The following is a 17,777-nucleotide window of genomic DNA, read 5'->3' on the forward strand; positions in this document are numbered from 1 at the left end:
CATATGCCTGATTTATTATTAAGGTTCAAAATTCTCCCTTGTATTTTGTAAACACTATACATTTAAACTGTTTCTTAAACTGGATTAGGTTATATTCCTAATCCATTCCATGATTTAATCCCAGATATTTTTATACTGAAAGTTATATGTTTTGTACGTGCCGACAAATATTTTCCATTCTTAATTTGTATCTTTTTTCTTTTTTTTTTTTAAAGAAAGGAAACAGTCATCTATATCTTAGGCTAAAAGAAAACCCATGTATAAATCGTGTGTAAATATTATTAAAATAGAAGACAACTTGGTTTTGTCAGCAGTTTAACATGTGAAATTCTACTACTTTCATATGTCAAAATTACATAAAAATGCACTATCATGTTTGGTTTCCTGAATGTTCTGGCAGTCGACGAGGCAGGATGGACATTAACTGAGATCACATGCATACGAAGGGATAATCAATTAAGTTTTTATGTTTCTTACATTGTGGTACGGGCATTTCCCTCAAAACATCAGAGCCAATAAGATCTCCTCTCTGAGGGCCACACTGCTGACATCACAAGCTGCGGCGGGCAGAGTTCCTACTATGGCTTTAGCCCAACAGACCTTCTGCTGCCAGCAGGGTGGCGGTGGCCCATGGCAGCGTGCTGATAGCCAGGTCACCCTCCTCTTCACCCTGCCTGGCATGAACACAGCGGGTGGGGGAGGCCGACAGGATGGCTCAGTGTCAGAAAGAAGCCTTTAAACGTGTCAAAAAGCAAGCACGGCGAGGGCAAGATGTTTGGAGAGTGTGACGAAGAGAGCCCACTGAAACCTTTCAACACGCACAACTTAGTTTCATTTATCAAAAATCATGACATGATTCATAATTGTATTGGGTGTGTGTGACCAATGCCAATGCAAAGAAGCTATGCTCATCTTTTGCTGCAGAGCATTTTTGAATAGGGTTAAACACATCAGTTAAATGTTCTCCTCTCTGGAAATCTAAATCGTGTATTCATACAGGACACATGCAATGGTGTTATGTTTTCAAAGTTTTTAGTGGTAATTTACTAATAATAAAAAGGACTTTAAATTGACTTTTTGGAAACATGGCAAAAAAATTCACACTAATAGTAGAAATAGTGGTCATCATTGTTTTAATGCTTATCTAAAATTTTTATATGAAGAGTTAATTTGCAAAAACAGATAATTAATACAGGCATCTGATTATAGTCTGATTATCTTGAATGTACAACTAAAAAAGGTCTTATAAAACAAATATAACCAAATTTTTGCAAAACAGGGGTGTGAAACTCATTTTTATCGAGGGCCACATCACAATTATGGCTGCCCTCAGAGGGCCACTTGTAACTGAAAACATATGTGAAAGCAATTTATATAATAGCCTCGTTACACAGTTTGCATAAACAATTGTGTTAGCTTATATATTTTTACGAACATTTAAATCGTAAGTCAACGTATTAAGGAAATATCTAAAAAACGCTTGGAATAGCTTGTTGATTGATCCGATTATATTAAAGTTTAGAAGTTATGCAATTACATGCGGTACATTTTTATGTCAAAATGAATGAAATAAAAAAATATATGTATTTTGAATATTGTTATTGTTAATTATGTTTATTCACATTTTATTGACATACATTATTTTCCAGGCCTTTCGCAGGACCACATTAAATTCTTTATCCCAACAATATTTTCAGTATACTACTAAGTTTTTTAACGGAATCAATTTAGTTAAAATTCACACTTTAGTTGTGTCCTTGGATTTACTCATTCCTGTTACCTTAATATACCCCGTCTGAAAAATGCAATACACAATTCACATTGTACACAGGAAGTTCCATCATTCCTGTGCAGCCCATGGAAAGGCGGAAAGTAAGTACACTCATTTATTTTTCTGCGTATTAAAGTATATTTCAACTTTGACTGGGAGGGGTTTAACTCTCAGCAATCATGTTGCCTATTTCTTTATTTATTTTGTAAACTATATGTTGAATCACGGTAGTGTGCTTTGTGTCATGCTGCTATTAGTATAAATGCCACATGGATAAATGTAATTGTATTCTATGCTAAATATATGCTCCTTTAACTTGCAGTCCTGTTTCTCAAATGACACATCTTCACATTAGAGACCTAAAAACCGACAAAAGAAATTGCCTGGGATACCATACCACTGGGCCAATAAATATTATGCGTAGTTGACTACTACAGTAGAAGTTGGTACCGAATTTTGTATTTTAAATCCCTCGGTTCACGTAAAATCAAACGGTACCACATGTTGGTACTTTTTCACATGCCCTGTTGCAGACTCTACACCAAAGCTATTAAGCATCTAGAGAGTGAACTAAGTCGGACTGCCTCGAGGTTTATTGAAATTGTATCATTACTTCTTTTTTTTAAATCAGCATATATATATATGTATATATATATATATGTATATATATATATATATATATATATATATATATATATATATATATATATATATATATATATATATATATATATATATATATATATATATATATACTGTAGTTATCTTTATAAACACAAAAAATGCAACAGCAGAAGTATTCTATACTTATTTTGTTTAAAAAAAAAAAAAAAAAACGGAAAATACTGGCATCTAGATCCACATAAGTATTTGCCCATGTGGCTGGACAGGACAGGTTTAAAAAATATATTTTAATTTTTTTATAAATATGAAAAATGTAATAAAAATATATTATTGAATAAAAAAGTTGCAATTTTAAAGCGCTCAAACATACAGTAAGGTCTTACTTTTTAAAATGCGGTAGCTTGATGGTAATATACCCTACATTGGATATGCTATTGTGATTTGGCAATATTACACAGCCAAATGTGGTTATCAAACAGCTGGTGTGTGATAAATACAATATTTACAATATAAAAGGGCTCCACAAAAGACAAGACTGGCTTTTTCAGCTTAATGGCAAAGACTACTCCTTGACTAGGCAACACAGTGTAGTTAATGTAATGTTAAAAACATTGTATTTTTATTATTTGACAAATAACTGATGAACAGACAAAAAAGTACAAAAAATTGGCACTGTTGAGTACCATTTTGGCGGTGTGGCTCAGATGGTAGAGCTGCTTGGCCAGAAACTTGAGGATTCCTGGTTCGAACCCAGCTTCCGCCCTGTTGGTCACTGCTGTTGTGTCCTTGGGCAAGACACTTCACCCACCTTGTCGCCCACACTACAGGTTTAAATGTAACTTAATGTAGGTAATGGGTCTTCACAATATAAAGCGCTTTGAGTCACTCGAGAAAAAGCGCTACATAAATATCATGTATCTAGTGCTATAATCGCTAATTTGGTGGAAAGACCTATATGCAGTGATGTTGATGTTGACATTGATGAAAACTGGTCAGAGTTTGCATGCAATACTTTACAAAATGTTGTACATAAATGTCATGTGACCGTGGGCCACATAGACTGGTCAAAACAAAACTTAATAAAAATCAACTGATGCTTGTTGTGATACTTCCCCATATATATATATATATATATATATATATATATATATATATATATATATATATATATATATATATATATATATATATATATATATATATATATATATATATATATATATATATATATATATATGCAAATAATTCAAAGTTATAAAGTTATAGTGCAAACTAATTAGGGATATATCGTATACATGTGATGGTAAATGTGTTTTTTAATCAGTGAAACTGCATGTTGACACAAAGGTCTGTAACTTTTAAACCCCACATTCATGACTTCCTGCAATAATCACCAACCACCGTCATTTATCAATGCAATCAGTCCATCACTTGTTTGTTGTTCTAATAGTTTACCCAAATAGTTGTTTTGCCGTGTTTGATGTGCAGTGTGTTTATTTCAGAGGTAGCCACCTACTTCTTCTAATCCTCTCACTGCCTTTCTCATGCAAATGCCTTTAAACAAGCGACATCAGCCGACCATCGTTAGCCCTCCAGTCGTGAGTTGAGTGCACGACTCGAAGGTGTCCCATTATCACACTAATGCAGTATGATTTGAAGTCTCAATCTGGTTGCCTTTGAACTGGGGGAAGTGGAGGAACTAGAGACTTGAGGAGGTGCCAGTGGAAGAACACTTGCAAGATGATCCTTGAATTCTTTGTACTTTGCTACAAACAACACTTCTACTGTGTAATGTTAGGACAAAAAATACTTCACTTCCTGTGATATTTGATTGCTTTTTTTGTAATGCACACAACAAGTTAGGATGCTAAAGAGTTTAAAAGTGAGCTTCAACATCATTCACAATATTTACAGCTCCTGGACTGAGCAACTGGGCCATTAATGCCTTAACAGCAGCAATGACACTAAACGTCACTGGCTAATAACTGCATTACTTTCACAGTAACATTTACAGTGCAATATCTTTACAGCAATTTACTGTGAAGGCAGAGCTGTGATTTTTACAGTGAATTACAACAAAGATACAACTGAATGCTATAACTTCAGTGTCGTAATTTTATTGTTAATTGCAACAAGATTACAACTATATGCTGTGACTTTGCAATTGTAAGTCACAGCTGCACAACTGCATACCACCACCCACTGTACAAGAACCCCTTAAGGGACAAATCCATTTGAATTTACAGTGTTTTGTTGTGAGGACTGTAATTACAGTATATTACTGTGATATAACAGTAAATTGCTGTGAAATACAAGGCTATTGTAATTTTTACAGTCAGTTGTTGTAACGTTACAGTCCATTTTAATTACAGTATGTTACTGTGGAAAACATTCTGTTAAACGCTTTAAAGGTTGTTTTTTATTTTTACAGTGCAGGTGTACCATGTCAACAATTACAAACAATATTGCACATATCCTACAACATTGCACGCCACAAATCCGTACACCACTGGAAGACATATATTAAAAGAAATGCTGTCAAATTATAATTTATTTTTTTTAAATCAGATTAATCACACTTTTGAGTTTGGAATAATCATGATTAATCAGGTTACTCTGTGGTGGCGTAACTTAAATTCACTTTACACCAATTTACTGTAAAGGAAGAGCTGTGATTTTACAGTGAATTACAATAAAGATACAACTGAATGATCTAACTTCAGTGTCATAATTGTATTGTTAATTGCAAGAAGATTACAACTACATGCTGTGACTTTACAATTCTAAGTTTATTATTAATTACGCGCTTGTTTCAACTGCATACCGCCAACCACTGCACAAGAGTGTGCAACGTAGTCTACGGAACCCCTTAAGGGACATCTCGAATTGAATTTACAGTAATTTGTTGTGAGGACTGTAATTACAGTATATTAAAGTAATATAACAGTAAATTGATGTGACATACAAGGGTATCTTAATTTTTTTACAGTCATTTGTTGTAATGTTACAATCAATTTTAATTACAGTTGGGAAGACTATGTTTTCTGGCTGGCCTGGGAACGCCTCAGGATCCCCCGGGAGGAGCTGGACGAAGTGGCTGGGGACAGGGAAGTCTGGGCTTCTCTGCTTAGGCTGCTGCCCCCGCGACCCGACCTCGGATAAGCAGAAGAAAATGGATGGATGGATGGATATTTTACTGTGGAAAATATACTGGTAAACGCTTTAAAGGTTGTTGTTTTTTTTTACAATGCAGGTGTACCATGTCAACAATTACAAACAATATTCCACATATCCTATAACATGGCACGCCACATATTCGTACACCACTGGAAAGACATATATTAAAAGAAGTGCTGTCAAATTATTATTATTTTTTTAAATCAGATTAATCACACTTTTAAGTTTGGATTAACCATGATTAATCAGGTTATTATGTGGTGGCGTAACTTAAATTCACTTTACAAAAAGACCCCAATATTACATACAGTAATACAAGAACATCTTTTACATGTTTTACTTTATTGTACGTTATTTATTTGCTCAAAAAGTTTTATCTGAACTCCAATCAGGGTTTATTTGGAAATGACTCATCTTTGCACTGACGTATGCATTGACCTGATCACTGGTCGTATAACAACGCACACCTTTCAGGTAATCATCTACAGTTAAGGTAAAGGAGCATCTGCTGTCAAAATAAATTGTCTGATTAATCTGCGTCTACAGGTGATTAATGCAATTTTTTTTGGTGATTAACCACATGAGTAATAGTGCTGTTTTTGACAGCCTTAATTAGAAAACTAAAAGAACACCATTGTACAAAAACCCTATACAAACTAAAATATCACCATTGTACAAAAACCCTATACAAAATAGTGCTCAATATACAGCCCTCAAGCAGCATTGTTTAGTATGGAGGTTGTTACACAAGAATACTTAAAACGGTCGAGGATTCTATAGTCTGCCCGACTTGATAGCTTTCTTATGACCTGTTTTTGTCTTTCAATGGCAAGCCTTTCCACTTAGGAGTCATCTTGAGCACCCATTACTTTGAAACAGAAACTCAGTTGGGGTAAGCTGACTTTTCTCTGTACCCTGTAAATATTTACCAGGACTTCACAGCATTTAACGATATTTCTTCACCGTAAAACACTGTAGTCAAAATGTACTTTAACATCACAACAAATTACTGTAAAATATGGTACCTTTATATTTCACAGCAAGTAATTGTATTTCACAGTAAAATACTGTAATCATAGCCCTCTGTATCATCACAACGTATTATTTTAAATTCCAACTGATTTGTCTCTTGTACAGAAGGTGAAAGTATACTGTTAAACCGAGAAAGTAATTAACATAAAAATGCAATTGCAAAGTTACAGCATATAGTTGTCGTTTTATTGTACTTAACTGTAAAATTACAACTGTAAAGTTATATAATTTAGTTGTAACTTTATTGTGATTAACCTTAGAATCACAGCTACAGTTACAGAGAAAGTAATTAAAATAAAATTGCAATTGCGAAGTTACAGCATATAGTTATAATTTTATTGTACTTAACTGTACAATTACAACTGTAAAGTTATATCATTTAGTTGTAACTTTTTTGTGAATGATCTTAAAATCACAGCTAGTTACAGAGATAATTTTATTGTACTTAACTGTAAAATTACAACTGTAAAGTTATATAATTTAGTTGTAACTTTGTTGTGATTAATCTTAAAATCCCAGCTACAGTTACAGAGAAAAAAATAAACATAAAAATGCAATTGCGAAGTTACAGCATATAGTTATAATTGTATTGTACTTAACTGTACAATTACAACTGTAAAGTTATATCATTTAGTTGCAACTTTGTTGTGAATTATCTTTAAATCACAGTTACAGTTACAGTGAACTAAAGATATTTCACAGTAAATTACTGTGAAAATAATGCATTTACTAGCCAGTAATTGGCTGTAAATTTACACTCACAATCTTGCAGCTTTGCTTATTTATATTTTTATAAATAAATATATTATTTATAAGATTTAACTTTTTTTTTTTTTTTTTTGCCGTACGACCAACATTTTATTTGCACAATTTGCACAATGTGGGATTAGTGTTCCACCCACATTAATTTGCACAATGTGGGATTAGTGTTCCACCCACATTGGATCGAGTAACAAAAATAAGATTTTCTTTGCAGCCAGAGCCAACATTTTAGGTCAGAAAACTTTCAGATGCATGAAAGTTTTTTTTTGAGTGAGTTGTTATTGTACAATAAAGCATATGTAAACACACAATGAAAGTCTCTGTGCTAAGTGAGTATGGATGAGGGGCAGCTTTGCTCAATGTGATGCTGAGAATCTCCTGCCCCTCCCCACGGAGATAGAAGGAGAATCTGATAACAGGCTGCTTATCTGGGAGTTGTGGCTACAAGGAAAGAGAAGCTGATGGGTCCAACACATCTTCATGTCACGTAGACTGAACTCTATTTAATTTTGTGTTTTTTTTGTTTTGTTTCTTCATCTGCTATATTTGGACCAGAGGCAATATAACCAGGTGAGTAAATGATATCTTATCTTTATATTATTGTATAGTCCAACAATAATATAGGCTTAGTTTCCCTAAAGACTTAAAAGGTATGATATTATTCCCAATTTTAAAGTTAGATTGATTATTTCCCCCTTAAACGGCAATACTACTTTTTATATATAAATATAGATATATATATATATTTTTTTCAAGACAAATATGCAGTGTTCACATCACATGTAGCCTGTCTGATCCAAGGAACATCACAGGTTTCTTCAAATGGAAAAATAATTGCCTATTTCCCGTTTTCACGTCAGGAATCCCGTGGGGACCCTGCAGAATCGCATCAGAAATGGAACGAATCCAAAATCATTAAGTGAATGAATAATAAAGGATCAACTGCGGCATAAAATTACAGAGAAAATTAAGAATTGGGTTTATTTATTTATTCGCTCACAGAACCATGTAGAGCAAGTAGACATTTTAATTATATGAGCGTTGAACAAAATTGCGTTTGTTTGTTCATTCATTCACAAATTCATGTTAGACCAAGTGAACATTTTAATTAAATGAATATTGAAATAAATGTTTGTCACGAACATATGTGGGCGAGCTTTTCAATTCCACACTAATGGCTGCAAAATTGATCACGTGATTTACAAGAAGTCAACTTTTCATTTCAAACCGAAACTTCCATGAAAATAACTTACTTTTTTTCCCCCTTTAGTTTGTATTGTGCATCTATTTATAGCATGTTATTTATATATTTTTCGACTTTCACAATTAACATTTGGAGATGATGAACGGGTTTACGTCGGTATCAGTCAAGGTTTGGTATCAGTCAGAGCCACACCCATGCGTGTTTTTTTTTGTTTTTTTTTAACATTGATGTTGTCATTATGTCTTTAGGGTGTGGGAAACATACCCCACACAAGTTCCATCTTCGGCCAAAAGATGCTCGGTGCTGAGGGGGAGACTGACTCGGTGGAAGAAAGGCGCAAGTCCCCGCTCGCAGGGGCCGAGGATCCGGCCTTGAGGAGCCGGTACTCGGAGCACGAACTTGGGCCGGAGCGTTACTTCCTCCCGCCGACGGCGCCTAAACCCAGCACGGACACAACCACGCCCTGCTCCTTCCTCCCCTACACCCCCAGCGGGGCCGTCTACGCCCCGTCCAGCACGGCCAGGTACTCGGCGTCTCTTCACCTAGGCTCGGTGGGATTCCCTCCTCCCACGGGCCCGCGGAATCACTTCAGCCCAGCCTACCAGATCGGGCAGAGTCCCGGCTGCCTCTACCCGCCTTACAGCGGCTCGGGCCCGGCTCTCGGCAACATCGCCATCCCGGCTAATGGGCCGAGCATGAGGGCCCAGGTCTACCTGTGCAACCGGCCTCTCTGGCTCAAGTTCCACAGGCACCAAACCGAGATGATCATCACCAAGCAGGGCAGGTAAGCTAACATTTTATTCAAAACAACAATAATGTGTAGTGAATTATATTTATATAGCGCTTTTCTCTAGTGACTCAAAGCACTTTTAAATAGTGAAACCCAATATCTAAGTTACATTTAAACCAGTGTGGGTGGCACTGGGAGCAGGCGGGTAAAGTGTCTTGCCCAAGGACACAATGGCAGTGACTGTAGGTGGAAGCGGGGATCGAACCTGGAACCCTCGTGTTGCTGGCACGGCTACTCTACCAACCGAGCTATACCACCCAATGTATTTAATTTTGAAACACAATTTGCATGTAGAAATATTATTTTATTTTTTTTTTTGCAGGCGAATGTTCCCCTTCCTGAGTTTTAATATAGCAGGTCTCAGCCTGACTGCCCACTACAATGTGTTTGTGGAGGTGGCCCTGGCAGACCCGAATCACTGGAGGTTCCAAGGGGGAAAATGGGTCACCTGTGGGAAGGCAGACAACAGCAGTCAAGGTACTTTTTTATTGGAGGAGTGAGAAGGAACCTTTGTGTTTTATTATATACACTCTCAAAAAAGAGGTATGAGACAACATTTCTGTCCCAGCATTTTTCAAGAATGTGAAGAGAGGCCAGAAGTATACCTTTATACTAGGAAAAAGGGTACAAACTACAAATTGATACAAACAGTACAAATTTATAAGGGTATGTGCTGCATTTAAAAAGTTTTTAGCGGATAGATGATATAGTAGTATTTTAAATAGGGTATAGTAGTATATTTAAAATTAAGGAATTTTCAAACAATTATATTAGTGACAATATTTTTGTATGTTTATCTCTATTCTATTAACTTTTATTCATCATGATCGTCACTGTAATAATGTTCATTTTTCAATATATTGGCTAATAATTGCATTATTTTCACAGTAACATTTACAGTATTTTAATTTAGTAATTTATTGTAACTTGCAGAGCGGTGATTTCACAGTTAATTACAATAACGTTGCAACTATATGTGCTGTAACTTTACAGTTGTAATTTTATGGTTTAATTACAATAAAGTAACAATCTGAATGCTTCTGTTTATATGTTAAGTATATAGTATAATATGTATTTCCTGTAAACAACACATTAACATAAATCATTCTCAGGACTGGACTGTGCACCATACCTCCTTTTGCACTATTTTTTTTTTCTTTCCTTCCTATGTTTTGCATATTTTGTAGACTGTCACACTGATACCAAAGTTGTTTTTAATCTAATTGTACCTGTGTATAGTGACAATAAAAGGCATTATATTCTATTCTACTATATGCTGTGGTTTTACAGGTAATTCCAGTGTTGAAATGCTGAATTGCAGTGCCTTGTATATAAGTCACAATAAATTGCCTGTAGGTTTACATATTTGCTGTGAAAGTAATGCGATACTGTCAAATAACAGTTAAATGCGTTGAATAAGTGTTGTTTTTTTTGTGAATTTTATCTTTCATCTATTGTTGTCTATTGAGCTTGTATTCTCTTTGTTAGTGGGTTCAATTACATGTTTACATTTATAAAAAAAAATGTTTGGATCACTTTTAAATATTGAATACCGGTATTAAAATGGCTGTTCATTTTTATGTCCCACAGGGAACAAAGTATACATCCATCCAGAATCTCCAAACACAGGAGCCCATTGGATGCGACAAGAAATCTCATTCAGCAAACTAAAACTCACCAACAACAAAGGGACTAATCACAATATTTCACAGGTAAAAAAAACAATGAAGTAGACCACAATCTAATAGAATAGATGTTGCAATATCAAAATTATTGATTATTTTTCTTTTTTTAACATTTGTGTATTTAATTTTTTGACACACAGTGAACAGAAATACAATACAATACAAATCAAATGTTATTTTTTCCTCGACCCAAAGAAAAAAATTAGTCAAAAGCAAATATTGATATAAAGCCACAGACAACTGCACTTCCGTGGTGCAGCAATGCACAAAAGCAAACTAAAGGCAAAAAAATAATGAATCTTCTTATCAAATATTTTCTAAATGTTATCCACCTTTGCTTTAGACTGACATTTTAGAAAATAAAAAATATGCAAATAAATGTGTAGACTTTAGAATTAATATGTTTATATACTGTATGTATTTATAAACTTTTCACATCAACTATTAAATAATTTGACCATTTATGAAACAAATAATTGTATCATATTTCTGTACTGAATCATAATTATTTTTACAGTCCTGATGCAGATATGTCCAATATATAGCTATTAAGACCTTTCCATAATGCATACCGTAATTACCAATTCCACATTTCCCCAACACATTCATGTTGCAAAATCAGCTTAAAAACTTTAGTTAACACATTTATCAAAGTTGTTCTAATGTACTTGCAAAAAGGACATGTGTATTAAAGTTGTTCTAATGTACTTGCAGATGATCGTGCTGCAGTCACTCCACAAGTATCAGCCCAGGCTGCACATTGTGGAGGTGACAGAGGACAGTGTGGAAGACGTCAATACTGATCCAAAAACTCAGAGCTTCACCTTTCCAGAGACCCAGTTTATAGCAGTCACTGCCTACCAGAACACGGATGTAAGAAACATTAATAAAAAGTAAAATATAGCTCACTATTGTTTGCATGTATATGTAAAATTACTTATTTAAGCACATTGCGCAAGTATTGTTTCTCTTGTGAATGATGCTCACACATTGTATTTTGATTTTTAGATAACACAGCTGAAAATTGACCACAACCCCTTTGCCAAAGGATTCAGAGATAATTATGATTCGTGAGTATTCCTTTACATGTTTTGCTGCCACGTATGAATATTTTACATCACAAATAAAGGTGCAGTTTGCAGCAGACAAAATATGAGAACACTGCATGCACCAACGGCACAGGTTACCATTTTTTTCTCCATTCTTATTTTTTATTTTATTTACTCAATAACAAATAAAAACTTTTATCGATGGAACATTAAAATTCATCCTTTAATGAAAAGAAGCAGAAATAACAACCATAAACTTATAATATCCTCCCCCATTCACATAAATACAGCTCAGAATACTATTAAGCTATATTTTGTATTTCATAACATACCACAACTAATAAATAAAAACATCAGCTTTCTTAAAGTCATATATTTTCAACATCTTGATTTTTAAAGTTTTTTTTTTTTTAAATACAGAAAGGGATTTCAATTGTTTTGTTCCCTTGTCAAGTTTGTTCCAGAAACTAACAATAGTGGTTTAAGACACTATTGGAAACTTTTTCCACCAAGGGCCGCACAATGAAAAGTCAAACCATGCGGGAGCCATTTTGGCATTTTATTTTGAAAAAACAAACAAACAAAAAAAAACATACACAATTTATATAATGTATTTTAAAAAAATGCTGTGTCAGCTTCATGTTATAGCTGTGACATGCTATTAGTATTACAATTTCAGCTAATTCCTATTACTTAACATCTTTTTGTTCTTTTTTTGATTCCCTAGAATTAATTGGGTTAAATCACCAAAATGATTCCCGAGCGCGGCCACCGCTGCTGCTCACTGCTCCCCTCACCTCCCAGGGGGTGGAACAAGGGGATGGTTCAAATGCAGAGGTTAAATTCACCACACCTAGTGTGTGTGTGACTATCAGGGGTACTTTTAACTTTTAGACACAGGAGGACTTTCAGGGCAAACGGGAAAGGATTTGAATGATTACTAAATAGTAGTTTTTGCTTTTGTTTAGTTAGTGTGTACAATTAACTTTATTGTGATAAAACAATTGAATGTATTTAAAGAGAATAAGGAACTAGTTTGAATATTGGGTTGTTTTTATTAAAGTTGTACTCGCACTCACCATGAATAAATACAAAAAATTAGAGTTAATACATGTGAGTGGTATTGGTATCGGACAATTTCACTCACAAATGATTGGTATCAGACTCGGCAGCATAAAACCCTGATCGTAACATCCCTAAAACACACATCAATATTTGTCACAATTAGAAGTTGAACGTTGTAAAGAAAAAAGGAGAGAATTAAAAAATGGGTAAGGATTGCGCAAAATAGACTATATACCATACAAGTGATAAAAATGTGGCCAACGATAGAGCTTTTAATAGTATTGTTATATTGTGATAATGCAAGTTGATGGCACTTTCTAGCTGTGTCCCACAAATTTGACAGCAACAACGAACGTGCACTCAACGCAATGTAGCATTCTTGCTAGCAGCTAACTTCCCTCCACAGTGCAAAGCCACTTCTAAATCTGCAATTTTCGCCTCCATGGTGGCAAATAAACTACATTTGCTACATGTAGTATAATCACTGGAGGACGAAGACTAGCTAAACATGTTACACTCCACAATGTGGGAGGATATGCTGATTGCTAACAGCAAGCTAGAGCTCGTGAATGTAAACAAAACTTGATATCTGAGATGGATATTTTTTATGAGCACAACATCTTTTGTCTTTTTTTTTTGTGTATAAACTTAGGAAATACGTTTGTGGACACAGGATCTTGAAAATATTGAAGTATCTGTATCTTGGTATGAGCAATACTTCCCCTGTAATTACTTTGTATTGGATTGATACCCAAATTTGTAGTATCGCCCCAAACTTATGTAAAGTATCCAAACAACGGAAGAATAAGCGATAATTACATTTTAACAGAAGTGTAGATAGAAACATGTTACCACAGAAAGTAACCAAATATTAACAGTAGATAACAAGTAGATTAATAATAGTTTTGATAAAACTGGAAATGACGCAATATGTTACTGCATACATCAGCAAGCAAATTAGGAAACTTTGTAACCCGTTTTGAAATGGTTCTTTTATCATATACATACCAATTAATAGATTGTGATACCTACAAAACCCAAAACCACTGAAGTTGGCACATTGTGTAATTTGTAAATAAAACAGAATGTAGTGATTTGCAAATCCTTTTCAACCTATAGTCAATTGAATATACTGCAAAGACAAGATATCTAATGTTCGAACTGAGAAACTTCATATTTTTTTGCAAATAATCATTAACTTAGAATTTAATGGCAGCAGGATTATCCAAATAAGTGTTTGATGAGCATTTCTCAAATTTCTCAGTCTTTTTTGCCACTTGTGCCAGCTTATTTAAAACATGTTGCAGGCATCAAATTCCAAGTAAGCTAATATTTGCAAAAGATAACAAAGTTTTCTAGTTCGAACGTTAAGTATCTTGTCTTTGCAGTCTATTAAATTGAATATAGGTTGAAAAGGATTTGCAAATCATTATATTCTGTTATTATTTACGATTTACACAACGTGCCAACTTCACTGGTTTTGGGTTTTGTATATAGTTACTGCAGGAGCCTGCAATATAATTTGCGATATACCGTAGATTTTAGGCCATATCACCCATGCTATATGGTTGTTATATTACAGTTGAAGCAGTAAGTGAAGTCATAGGCGTTTTCAAACACTGTTTTTGTAACATTGTTATTCTACAACAGGGGTGTCAAACTCATTTTAGATCGGGGGCCACATGGAGAAAAATCTACTGGTAAAATTACGGCACGATAACTTCAAAATAAAGACAACTTCAGATTGTTTTCTTTGTTTAAAAATAGATCAAGCACATTCTGAAATTGTACAAATCATAATGTTGTTGGGTGGTTTTTTTTACACTTACATGTTGCGGTTAATAGTATTCTATCTTTATTTGTCGTTATTTATACTTTCTGAATAAATTATGTGATAATGTTCATCAGTCAACTCATTGGTGTTAATTTTCAATCTATCAAGATAAAAAAATAATATCAAAATCAAATTACAGGATGTGATTTCTGTAGTTTGCTCATTTTCCTCGACTGGTGCACTAACATGATGTGGTTTATTTATTTATTTTACATATCTACGTCATCTACAAAGATTCAAATAATTGTTATTGCGACATCTGGTGGACACATTTAGGACAACAGTTTCTTTCATTCAAAAAATGTCGGCTCATTTTCATACTTAGCAAACTCATTCCGTGGGATTAGTGGGGCGTGGAAGAGGGCGGAATATAATGCTTGCAACTTGTTGAAACGCGAGCCACTTATTGCGAACAGCACCTGTAACTAGAAAATGTATGTTTTCATTAGTTTACAATGCTTTCATGACCGTATGTGTTTTACAGGATGTACACAGCTCCAGACCACGACCGCCTCACCCCTTCTCCCACCGACTCCCCCCGTGCCCACCAGATCGTCCCAGGTGCTCGCTACGCCGTGCAGCCTCTCTTCCAGGACCAGTTTGTCAACAACTTTCCTCAGAACCGTTTCTACAACAGCGAAAGAACAGTGCCTCAGACCAGCGGCCTTCTCTCCCCCCAGTCGGAAGATGGCGCCTCCCAGAGGTGGTTCGTCACCTCAATGCAACAGGGGACCGTCGGCGGCACCGGTCACAAGCTGGACCTGACACCGTACGAGGGGGAGTACTCCAGCTCCCTGCTACCTTACGGTATGAAATCCCTGTCCATGCAAACATCCCATGCTCTCGGCTACTACCCGGACTCGCCTTTCAACAACATGTCAGCCGGGTGGGGTTCCAGGGCGGCGTACCAGAGAAAGGTGACTCCCGGCCTGCCCTGGTCTCCAAGGCCCAGTCCCACAGCTAGTTTCCCAGAAGACTCGGACAAGGTGAAACCGCAGTTAGACGATGACGTGAATGGCGGAGGCCTAATATCTTCCTGGATGGAGACGCAGCCATCTTCTCTTTCTCTAGACAAGGTTGATTCCTATACATCAGTCTGCAAGCGAAGGCGTGTGTCTCCCAGCACTGAGGACTCAACCGCCGACATTAAATGTGAGGATATGGTCTCAGTTGCCAGTGGCTCCTATAGCAAAGAAGTCCCTTCACCCAAAGGCATGGCTGCTTACTATTCTTTTTACACAAATCATTGAGCATATTGTCTCACACGTACAGTATACGCTTTATGTTTTATGCACACACTCAATTTTTCCAGGTTGTGCTACATGGTTCCTATGTTTATAGTGGCAAACAAAATATCAAGAACACATTATTTATTAATGCAGACATAACAAGTCTGAAAACTGCGCAGCTATGACTTTAGACTCATGTATTTAACAATGTTCTGTTAAGTTTCATTCTGTGTATGTTACATAATCTGCCTTTGCACTGAAGTTTCCTGTTTACAAATTATTTATTGTGAAACTTGTGCACTGTGAAATGTGAGGAAAGTATGAAGCATATGCCTTGGTTGCAATGTTCACATGTTTGATATTAAAAAAAGAGCACATGTGCTGTTTGGAATATATGCGTGCTTATTTGAAGATAATATTTCCACACACTTCATAAACCATGATGCCAACTGGTGCAATATATCGTGTTTTAGATTTAGTTTTACCACAATTTGCTAGAAACGAAATTCAATAAGGTTTTGTGGACTCTGGCGCACTCTAGTGGTAGATTCTTGTGACTACAACTACACGTCTTTTGCTACTGATGTGCCTCCTAACATACTGTTTTGATATTAGGCAACATTTATTTAAACAAATCAAACACAACCTGTTGATGTATAAATTAAAACTTATTTTTAATGATTCTTGTTTAAAATAGAGACAACACATATCAAGGAAAACATGTACATTTCTCAGGTTTTAGCCAAAAGCTATAATTTCCGCCTGTCTTGGGGACAAGTGTTGTAAATTAGCTTTGGCTACAAACACTATGATGCATACATTGGATAACTGTTTCAGATGTCTATGTTTTTGTATCTGTCCCTATTTCAAATAAACCTCTGAGATTATACTCAGGGTGGTCTAACTCGTTTTCATTGAGGGCCACATAGCAGTTATGGCTGCCCTCAGAGGGCAAATAATAAATACATTTGATTAATAAATACATATTTTACCTACACTGTACAACAACTGTAGATTTTACAGTTAAAAACTTGGAACTCAGTCACAATAATTGTAGTTTACATTGTTTTTTTCCAACATATTACAGTAAACAGAAATAAATTGGCAGCTTAGTCTGCATTTTTCTGTACAATTTACAGTGTTTTTTTTACACATTAGGGTAATTGGAAAAACAGCAGCACCTTTTTTTCTAAATTCTATCGACTGAGCTGCCAGATTTTTACCGTGAAAAAAACGTGGTGCAATTTTTACATTTACAGTAATACAGCGTAAATACAACAACTGTATATTTTACGTAAAAAAATTTGGTCGCTCAGTCGCCAGAATTTTACCGAAAAAAACCTGGTAGTTTTTTCAATTTACAGTAATGTGCAATAAAAAACACTGTAAATGTTATCGTAAAATATTTTTTATTTGTAGCTTTGTCGACAATACAAATGGTTTGCAAAGTATGATAATATATTTGTTGCAATATTGGATAATAATAAAGTTTAAAATGTATGCAAATTTCATGCAGTACATATATTTTATTATGTCCAAATGAAAAGAACGAATA

General features: G+C 35.1%; 1 protein-coding gene across 2 annotated transcripts; it reads left to right on the forward strand.

Moving 5' to 3' along the window:
* The first annotated feature begins 7,820 nt into the window (after positions 1 to 7,820).
* Positions 7,821 to 16,775, forward strand: eomesb (eomesodermin homolog b). Of its 2 annotated transcripts, XM_062064295.1 has the most exons (7): positions 7,821 to 7,936; positions 8,819 to 9,354; positions 9,683 to 9,837; positions 10,951 to 11,072; positions 11,760 to 11,918; positions 12,054 to 12,115; positions 15,478 to 16,775. In XM_062064295.1, the coding sequence occupies exons 2-7, from the start codon at positions 8,864 to 8,866 to the stop codon at positions 16,241 to 16,243; spliced, it is 1,755 nt and encodes a 584-aa protein (XP_061920279.1). In that variant the 5' UTR covers positions 7,821 to 7,936; positions 8,819 to 8,863; the 3' UTR covers positions 16,244 to 16,775. The 2 variants fall into 2 exon arrangements, with proteins under 2 accessions (XP_061920279.1, XP_061920278.1); XM_062064294.1 differs by lacking the exon at positions 7,821 to 7,936 and having other exon boundaries at positions 8,731 to 9,354.
* Positions 16,776 to 17,777: the final 1,002 nt, after the last annotated feature.

Source organism: Entelurus aequoreus, linkage group LG11 (genome assembly GCF_033978785.1).
Source record: "Entelurus aequoreus isolate RoL-2023_Sb linkage group LG11, RoL_Eaeq_v1.1, whole genome shotgun sequence".
NCBI classification, from domain to species: domain Eukaryota; kingdom Metazoa; phylum Chordata; class Actinopteri; order Syngnathiformes; family Syngnathidae; genus Entelurus; species Entelurus aequoreus.